An 8,654-nucleotide genomic window follows, 5' to 3' on the forward strand; every position below is an offset into this window, starting at 1 on the left:
AATGCACAAAAAAGTATATCGATATAAATTAAAAATTAAAATATTATAATATAAACTATTTACAATTATAATTACATTGAAAACTTAATTTTTATTTTGATAATTACATTTTTAAAATGATAACTATCATTGACGGTATATTTAAGTATATTTTTGAGAGTCAGATGGTATTGCTTATCGATAACTCCGGGCTGCACGTGTGACTGCCGCTTGTTTTTCTGTTTTCCAAATGAAATTCCTCTAAAAACCATAAATAAAAATGGGTGCGAAGAACAAAAAGGCCAACTCGGATGCGGTGTATGCAAAAAAGACGGTCAAGTCCACCAATCCCTTCGACAATGCCACAGCGCAGTCGGCGAAGCGGCAGAACCCTTTCGATGTGCACGTGAACAAGGAGAAATTCAAGATCTTGGGACGCATTTGCAAGCATGACAGGGGTATGCCCGGCGTGGCACGCTCCAAGGCGCTGCAGAAGCGCACACAGACACTGGGCCAACAGTTTGCAGTGAAGCACAAAACGAACAAATTCAAGGATAACCGAATTGGCAGGCACCTGAGCGGTGACCAGCTGACGGAGTCCGTGATGAATGCTCGCTACCTGGCCGAGAAGATGTCACAAGTGCGCACGACCCAGAAGGCGCAAAAGTTCAATCTCAACGATGACGAGCTGCTGACGCACAGGGGACAGACGCTGGAGGAGATTGAGCAATATCGCGACGAGCGTTCCGACGATGAGGAGCTGGACGATGAGGCTCTGGATGGTAAGTGGGACCAGATCCGTTGTGGTTGAAATTTCTCACTGAATCCTCTTGCCCCTTAGCTGACTTTACGTCTGCTGCACATTTCGGTGGCGATGAGAATGAGACGAGCCCCCAGGATCGTCAGGCGGCCATCGATGAGATGATTGCGGAGCAAAAGCGTCGCAAAAACGAGATTGACAAGGAGAAGAATGAGGTGTACGATCTCACGGAGAAGCTGGATGCCAACTACAAGCTGCTGCTGCCGCTGGTGGCCAAGGCCACGAAGGATGAGCAGGAGGCAAAGCCACCGGCAGATGCCTACGACAAGCTGCTCAAGGAAATGATCTTCGAGCCGCGAGGCAGCGTTACGGATAAGCTGATCAATCCCGTGGAGCTGGCCAAGCAGGAGGCGGAGCGTTTGGAGCGACTGGAGAACGAGCGTTTGCGTCGCATGCGAGCGGAGGGTGAGGACGATGAGGCGGAGAATGCAAAGCCCAAGCATCGCTCAGCGGATGACTTGGACGATGGCTACTTTGTGGCCGGCGGGGAGGAGGATGACGACACATTGGCGTACGATTTGGGGGAATTTGGGCACGCATCTGGCAAGCAAGGCGGAAGCAAAGGAAGACAGCGGGGACGAGGCGGAGGAGGAGGATGGTGAGGAAGAGGATGAGTCCGAGGACGACAGCGAAGAGTCTGAGGCGGAGAACTACAGCGATCTAAATGAGTCTGAGGCGGAGTCCGAGACGGAGCAGCCCAGCAGAAAGAAACCCAAAAAGGAGCGGCCCCAAGCGACGACGACGCTGGATGCCAGCATACCCTTCACCATTAAGATGCCCAAAACCTACGAGGACTTCACGGAGCTGCTCTCCAGTCATGCCGCTGTCCAACAGGCCACCATTGTGGAGCGCATCATCAAGTGCAATGACCCCAAGCTGGATGGCGTGAACCGGGAGCATGTGGTGAAGCTCTACTGCTTTCTGCTGCAGTACGTCAAGGATCTGTTTGAGGATGCCAGCGAGCAGGACATACGCGGGAACTTCCAGCTGCTCTCCCACCTCATGCCACACCTGCAGAGCCTCACGCAGCTGAATCCCGAGCGCATGTCCAGCGCCCTGCTGGACGTGCTCAAGGAGAAGTTCGGGGAGTACCAGAAGAACCCCAAGACCTACCCCACGCTGGACACGCTCATCTACTTCAAGCTCGTCTCGAATGTGTACTCCACGTCGGACTTTCGGCATCCCGTGGCCACGCCCACGTACGTCTTCATGGAGCACATTCTGTCCAGGGCGCGGGTGCGCACGCGGCAGGACATTGCCATGGGCCTGTTCGTCGTGGCCATTGCCCTGGAATTTGGCTCCCAATCGAAGCGTTTTCTGCCCTCCGTTTTCAACTTCCTCGAGGGCATCCTCTACATCTCCATAGCCAAGCGGGACGCGGACAAGCTGGAGGTAGCGCCGCCCTTCGAGCTGGATGGACCCTTCAGCAAGCTGCTGGCCATAGCCGCCACGCCGGAGAGCAAGTCGCTGGAGCAGCAGAAGCTGCAGGCCGCCGATCTGGTCAATCACACACTCACGCTGGACTTCAGGGTGCGCGCTCTGGACACGACGCTGTGCCTGATCCGCGAGGCGCTGCAGCTGGTGGGGGAGCACACGGGCGCCTGCTACCTGGCCAGCCCATTCCTTCCCCTGCTCGCCCGCCTGCGCCTCAAGCCATACCCCGAGCATGTGCAGCAGCATCACAGGGAGGCCACGCAGCTCGTGCAGCAGCTGGCGGAGCAGCAAATGAAGCCCGTGGCGCTGGCAGAGCGCAAGCCCAAGGCGCTGCGGTTGCTGGAACCCCGCTTCGAGACGGTCTACGATGACAAGCGGCGCCCCAAGATGTCCAAGGAGAAGGAGGAGCGCGCCAAGCTGCTGCACAAGATCAAGCGGGAGAAGAAGGGCGCCATCAGGGAGATACGCCGCGACACGGCGTTCGTGCAGGAGCTCAAGCTCAAGCAGCAGCTGCAAAGGTTTGTAGAGAAAGTTTCTCCCCTTCGCTGCAGTTTCTGTAATCATTTCTCTTTGCCTTCCACAGCGACAAGGAGCGGCACGAGAAGGTCAAGCGCATCTACCAGGAGGCCTCCATGCAGCAGGGCGAGCTCAACGAGCTGGCACGCTCGAAGAAGCGCAAAAAGTAGCGGAGCGACCTTCAATTGTTGTACAGAATCAATGCGAAATTTTATATTAGCCTATAAATAATATATAAACAAAATGAAATCAAATCTACGTCTGCTGTCCGGAGATCTGTCTGCAGCGCAGCGTCGCCTGCTCCACGGCGCCCGCAACCGCCGCGCGGAAACCTAAAAAAACGACAGAGACATGGTTGAGCTTTGCCTCAGCGATAAGCGGCAGACCGACGTCACTTGGACACTTACCCGATAGCTCGAGCTGTCTGAGCGCTGCTGCCGTTGAGCCCCCGGGGCTGGTGACGCTGTCCTTCAGCTGCCCGGGATGCATGCCGCTGTCGCGCACCATGTGCCCCGCACCGAGGACTGTCTGCGCGGCCAAACGATAGGCGAGATCTCGCGGCATGCCCATGTGCACGGCGCCATCGGCCAGCGCCTCGATCATGACAAACACATAAGCGGGACCGCTGCCACTCAACGCTGTGACCGTGTCCAGCTGGGACTCGGCCACGGGCTCGCAGGTGCCCACCGATTCGAGGAGACGCTGCGTGAGCTGCGCATCGGCATCGCTGGCCTGACTGCCGCGCACGTACACGGAGCAGCCAGAGCGCACGACAGCTGGAATGTTGGGCATGACGCGGATGACACGAGACTGCGGGGAGAGACTCGACTCGATGGTCTGCAGCGTGATGCCCATGGCAACGGAGAGGAAGAGTTTGCCGGCGCTGAGGGACTTTATTTCCTGCAGCACAGCGGGCACCACCTGCGGCTTGACGGAGACAAAGACAACCTCCGCTTGCTCCACCACGGGCGCATTCTGCACGACAGTTTCCACGCCCAGCGACTCGAAGCCCTGCAGCGAGATCTTGTCCGCGGGATGCACGCTGGCAATCATGCCGCTGGGCTTGGCCAGACCTGCGGAGGAGCAGAATTGATGCAAAAGTCGCGGGCAGTGATGAAATTCCTCACCTGCAGAGAGAAAACCCTTGGCCAGTGCCTTTGCCATGTTGCCGCCGCCGAGGAATCCGATTTTGCCGATCGTTGCCATTTTCAGAACTAAAATCTCGGATGGACTGCACTTTGCGCCTTTGGAGCAGCAACTGAGAGCGCCGTTGCCCCTGAGGCGTTAACAAAAACAAGTCGTTGGGGGATTGATAAGGCAATCAGCTACCCCCATTCCACATTCCACCCTCTGGAAGTGCAAACAACAAATCATTGGATCGCCGCCTTATCGGGGGGTTTGAGTGTGTGCCCCTCCCCCCCCCCATATATGCGTGTGTGTGTGTTCAGCCTTTTATCAGCTGAAAGACCAACTGCCAGAGATTAGACGAGCGTCTTTCACCCGTTTGCTAGTGTGACGAAGGCAGTTCCCATTCTATTAACAGATGTTTTGCGCTCTAATTGGGGGGCATTCTAAAATTAAATAAATTCTGTTCATTTTCAAACATTAACCGCCAATTACCGCAAAGTGCTATAGCCCAACCGGTACTAGACGAAAATGTATACAGCACGTGCTTCCCAACACTGTACAATTTGAAATTATCCGATTTAAAGAAATTATTTAAGATAAAATAAAGGATACATTTGCAATAGCAAAAAGAAAAATTCTTTACAATCTTTTGTGGACGAACTAGGATATTGAAAAACTTGTTGTTTTATAATAAAAGAAGAACAAAGGAAATAAATGATTTCAAATAAAGGCGCTTTCTGCTGTGACAGCGTTAAATATATTAATCGTTAAATCGATATTTCTGAGTACGGGAGTGCGTATGACAGCAGAGAATTTCCCTGCCCGTTTAGACACAGGAGTGAGTTTCCCTGACCATCATTTGAGAAATTCATATCCAAATTTTTAAATATAAGGTCATAAGGTATACACTCCAAGAAAAATGAGTATTTAAAAAAAGAAAAATTTATTCTTCAATCGGATTAAATTATTTTTTCAGGGTTAAAAGTTTTTGCAAGCTAGTAATATAAAATAGAACAGCAAAATCGAGGAATATGATTTAGGACCACGGTATATTTTTAAAATGTGAGGTATATATTTCGGTATATTTCTGAGGGTCCGTCGGAATATCTTATCGATAAATCCACGGTCACACCAATAGCACGTCAGGAGAAATTTTTTATAACAAAAATAATAGAAATTAATGACCTAAAAGCGCTCAAAATCGAAAAACACATACAAACAAAGCAGTATCTGGCATCATAAACTAACTAAGAGACGGCTGCGCAGTTGCAGGCCGCTTGAGAACTAAAATTCAGCCTCTTAATTTACGGCCCCCGTGTGTGTGTGTGTGCTGTTTTCTCACACACACATTTTCGCTGAGGCAGCAGCAGCTGTAATTCTTTGCAATTAGCAACAAAACAGAGGCGCACGGCAGCAACAACAACAGAGAATCGCATTTTCCAGCACCGAGATCGCGACGGCAACACTGACATCAACAAGGCAAGCCCCAGCGGGACGGGACGAGCGTCGTAGTGGACTGCATGCACGGCGGAACAGTAAACAGATCCGCAGAAGCCCCCTGACGAGCCCCATTACTCGAGCACTGGAGTGGGCAGCTCTGCCGTCGTAGGCTGTAGGCTGCAGGAGGAGGGTAAGAACGCATATTGTATAATACTAACTGCATTCGATGCGATTCAATGGCAAATTTTGTTGGCGAGGAAGGGGGCCACGTGTATGTTCCGGTCTCAGTTGGCTCTTATCTACTCGCCTGGCATAAAGTTTGCCTTTGCTTGTCTGTTTGACAACTCTAAATTTGTGTTCGACGCATCAGTTTCATTTCAGGAATATTCGAATACTCTTACAAATTATTTAGACAGCAACATGACTTCGTCGTCGACGCCAGGCGGACGAAAACAGCCCACAGCGGTGTCGCGCATGAAACAGGATTATATGCGCTTGAAGCGCGACCCCTTGCCGTACATCACAGCCGAGCCGCTGCCCAACAACATACTGGAGTGGCATTACTGTGTCAAGGGGCCCGAGGACTCGCCGTACTACGGCGGCTACTACCACGGCACATTGCTGTTTCCCCGTGAATTTCCCTTCAAGCCGCCATCGATCTACATGACCACACCAAATGGACGCTTCAAGACAAACACTAGACTGTGCTTGAGCATATCAGGTAAGCTAAAAGTAAACAAAGATTGAGCATGGATTCATTTAAGCATGATTTTTCCTCCTCGCAGACTTTCATCCGGACACCTGGAACCCCACATGGTGTGTGGGCACCATTCTGACTGGTCTGTTGAGCTTTATGGTGAGTGTGTGGAATGCAACGTCTCATTAGTAGCCTTAACCACTCCATTATTTCCATGTTCTACAGCTGGAAAGCACACCCACTTTGGGTTCCATTGAGTCATCGAACTATGCCAAGCAAGTGCTTGCTCAAAAGTCGCTCGCATTTAACCTCCGCAACACAAATTTCTGTGAGCTCTTTCCCGACATTGTCGAGGAGATAAAGCAACGCCTGCAGGGCAGCCAGGCGGCAACAGCGGCTGCTGCTGCTGGCACCGCATCCACATCGGACGCATCGAACCGCGCCAATGGCATTGCCAACGGAGGAGCCGACCTCGCCGATCCAAATCAGCCTGCCGGTGCGGGCTACTTGCAGGATGCTGCAGACGGCATCGATGGCACCAATGCCCCTGCCACTGAATTGGCCAACGGAAGGCCAGGCGCATTGCTGGACAGCCCACGTAATTCCTATCTAAATTGGCAGTCGGTCTATTCGAACCTGGTGATTGTCATCTGCTTTGCGATATTTGCCCTAATTGTTAATTACGTGATCAAAAACCTGAATCAGGAATAGAATTAACTACCCCCCACACACACACAAACACACACACACACAGCCCCCTAATCTATGTATATTTCACGTGTGAATTATAGATTACACATTTATTTATGCCGTGTGCATATTTAATCTAGAATTACTCTACAAGTAGTCTTCGTGAAATTCAGTACCGCTTCAGAAGTATTTACCGACGCTGCTTACCGACCCCCCACACGATACCATACCCCGCCCCCTAATCGCTGTTGGTCTGAAACTATTGGCAATAACAAATAATAACATAAAAAAACACCTTTTAAACTCAATTTATACAAGTCTATAAATTGTTTTTGTTATGTATTCAGTACTATTAAATTATAGTTTAATGCAACATAAATGAAAGCCAGGAGAATATGTTTGTAAATGAATAAATAAGAGCCGGCTACATAGCATTAGCCCGTGTACAAATTAACCAACTTATCCACTTTGTGAAGAGCTGTTAGTCAACATGAGCTGTTAACTCTGTGGGGGCTGTTATACGCACGATAGCTCGAAAGACATCGATATCAACCGAGGCGATAGTTCTCTTTTGAAGTGGAAGCGATCAAGACAGCACGCGTCGAAGAAAACCTATTTCACAATTAATTCACTCTACATATATTTTTCAACTTATTATATCCAATAAATACTACTATACTACTCTAAAGCCATCCCTTCACAGTTCAGAAGTGGGATTAGTAGAGTTGTTATGTGCAGAGTGTAAAATTTTAAGAGAAACTCAAGAAAAGCAGCAAGAATCGTCGGCGTGGGAAGTTTGCAATGGGATGTGTTCCCTAAGGTCTATGTGACAAAGAAAATTGCAAATTACGGAGGTGTTCCTTTTCTACGTGGCAGACGGATTCAATGTTCAGCGATCAGGAACTTTAGTGGACCTGGAAAGAAAGAGTCTCAAGAAATTGCGCCAGGAATCTGTGTGAGCCTGGTATTATACAGTCATACATACAAAGGGCTTGTGTGTATATGTAGCGTCGTTGGGAAATTGCACAACGTGGTGAAATACAAACATATCAGTTGTCTCGCTTGCACACATGCTAACAGGATTGCTTGTGCGTGCAGGTTACAAGCAGACAAAATCATTGATAAGGAGAGACGATCATATTAACGAAAATGGTCAAAATAGCAGAACTTAAGGTGGACCAGTTACGGTTCCTGGTACGAGAGAGGAACTTGGCAGTGTCGGGCTCTAGAGCCGAATTAGTACAACGACTAATTGATTTTGAGAAATCCGAAGACGTAGAGATGCCACAAGCAGCTGGAATCAGTAGTCCATATGAGGAGGAGACGCTGACGTCACAAGCGGCGACGATTTCACAAATGCAGAATGAAATGACAGAGCTGAAGAATATGATGGTTCAGTTGGTCATCATGCAAAGGAAAAACGCAGAAGCAACAGCATTAGGAGCAACAACAAAACAGCAGCAGCAGATCAGAGAAGAAAATATCGAAGGTGTGTCCCACGACATTAACCCGGGTAGACAGGCTACCAACAACGTAAGGCAAGCGTCGGTCAAGGAAATTGCGAATACCTTACCGGACTATGACCCCAGCGACGATAACGCCATCTCCGTGGACCAGTTCATCGATCGTGTCAACAAGGTAGTTGATGCGTACCAATGGGACGAAATTTCTCTTACTCGCAATTTATACGCGGCTCAAAGGGTCCCGCTAAGATGTGGCTCGACTCGTCGCCGGTTCTACACACCACATGGAGCAACTTCGCTACAGCTATACTAGAAGAGTTCGGATCTAACCCAGACGAAGCTGAAGTGCACTTCAATATGGCTAATGCAACCAGACGAGCGAAGGAGACAGTGAAGGAGTATTGTTTCCGGATGTCCGCCCTTGGCGTGCGGTACAAGCTTAGTGAAGCAGCTGTTATACGATATGTGAGATCAGGTCTACAGCATC

At 49.9% G+C, this 8,654-nt stretch overlaps 3 protein-coding genes across 3 annotated transcripts; 2 read left to right on the top strand and 1 right to left on the bottom strand.

Moving 5' to 3' along the window:
* Positions 1–180: 180 nt before the first annotated feature.
* Positions 181–3,005, top strand: LOC117896169 (nucleolar protein 14 homolog). The gene is given in 4 exon segments (XM_034804251.1): positions 181–761; positions 821–1,319; positions 1,321–2,751; positions 2,817–3,005. Coding segments are annotated over 4 exon segments (2,535 nt in total). The 5' UTR covers positions 181–259; the 3' UTR covers positions 2,920–3,005.
* LOC117896172 (pyrroline-5-carboxylate reductase 1, mitochondrial) lies at positions 2,935–4,023 on the bottom strand. Its single transcript, XM_034804253.1, has 3 exons — positions 3,877–4,023; positions 3,157–3,822; positions 2,935–3,081 (listed from the first exon to the last, which is right to left on the bottom strand). The coding sequence occupies exons 1-3, from the start codon at positions 3,953–3,955 to the stop codon at positions 3,005–3,007; spliced, it is 822 nt and encodes a 273-aa protein (XP_034660144.1). The 5' UTR covers positions 3,956–4,023; the 3' UTR covers positions 2,935–3,004.
* A 984-nt stretch (positions 4,024–5,007) lies between these two features.
* Positions 5,008–7,154, top strand: LOC117896171 (ubiquitin-conjugating enzyme E2 J2). Its single transcript, XM_034804252.1, has 4 exons — positions 5,008–5,507; positions 5,688–6,038; positions 6,103–6,173; positions 6,240–7,154. The coding sequence occupies exons 2-4, from the start codon at positions 5,738–5,740 to the stop codon at positions 6,723–6,725; spliced, it is 858 nt and encodes a 285-aa protein (XP_034660143.1). The 5' UTR covers positions 5,008–5,507; positions 5,688–5,737; the 3' UTR covers positions 6,726–7,154.
* Positions 7,155–8,654: the final 1,500 nt, after the last annotated feature.

The sequence above is a fragment of the Drosophila subobscura genome, chromosome O (genome assembly GCF_008121235.1).
Source record: "Drosophila subobscura isolate 14011-0131.10 chromosome O, UCBerk_Dsub_1.0, whole genome shotgun sequence".
NCBI classification, from domain to species: domain Eukaryota; kingdom Metazoa; phylum Arthropoda; class Insecta; order Diptera; family Drosophilidae; genus Drosophila; species Drosophila subobscura.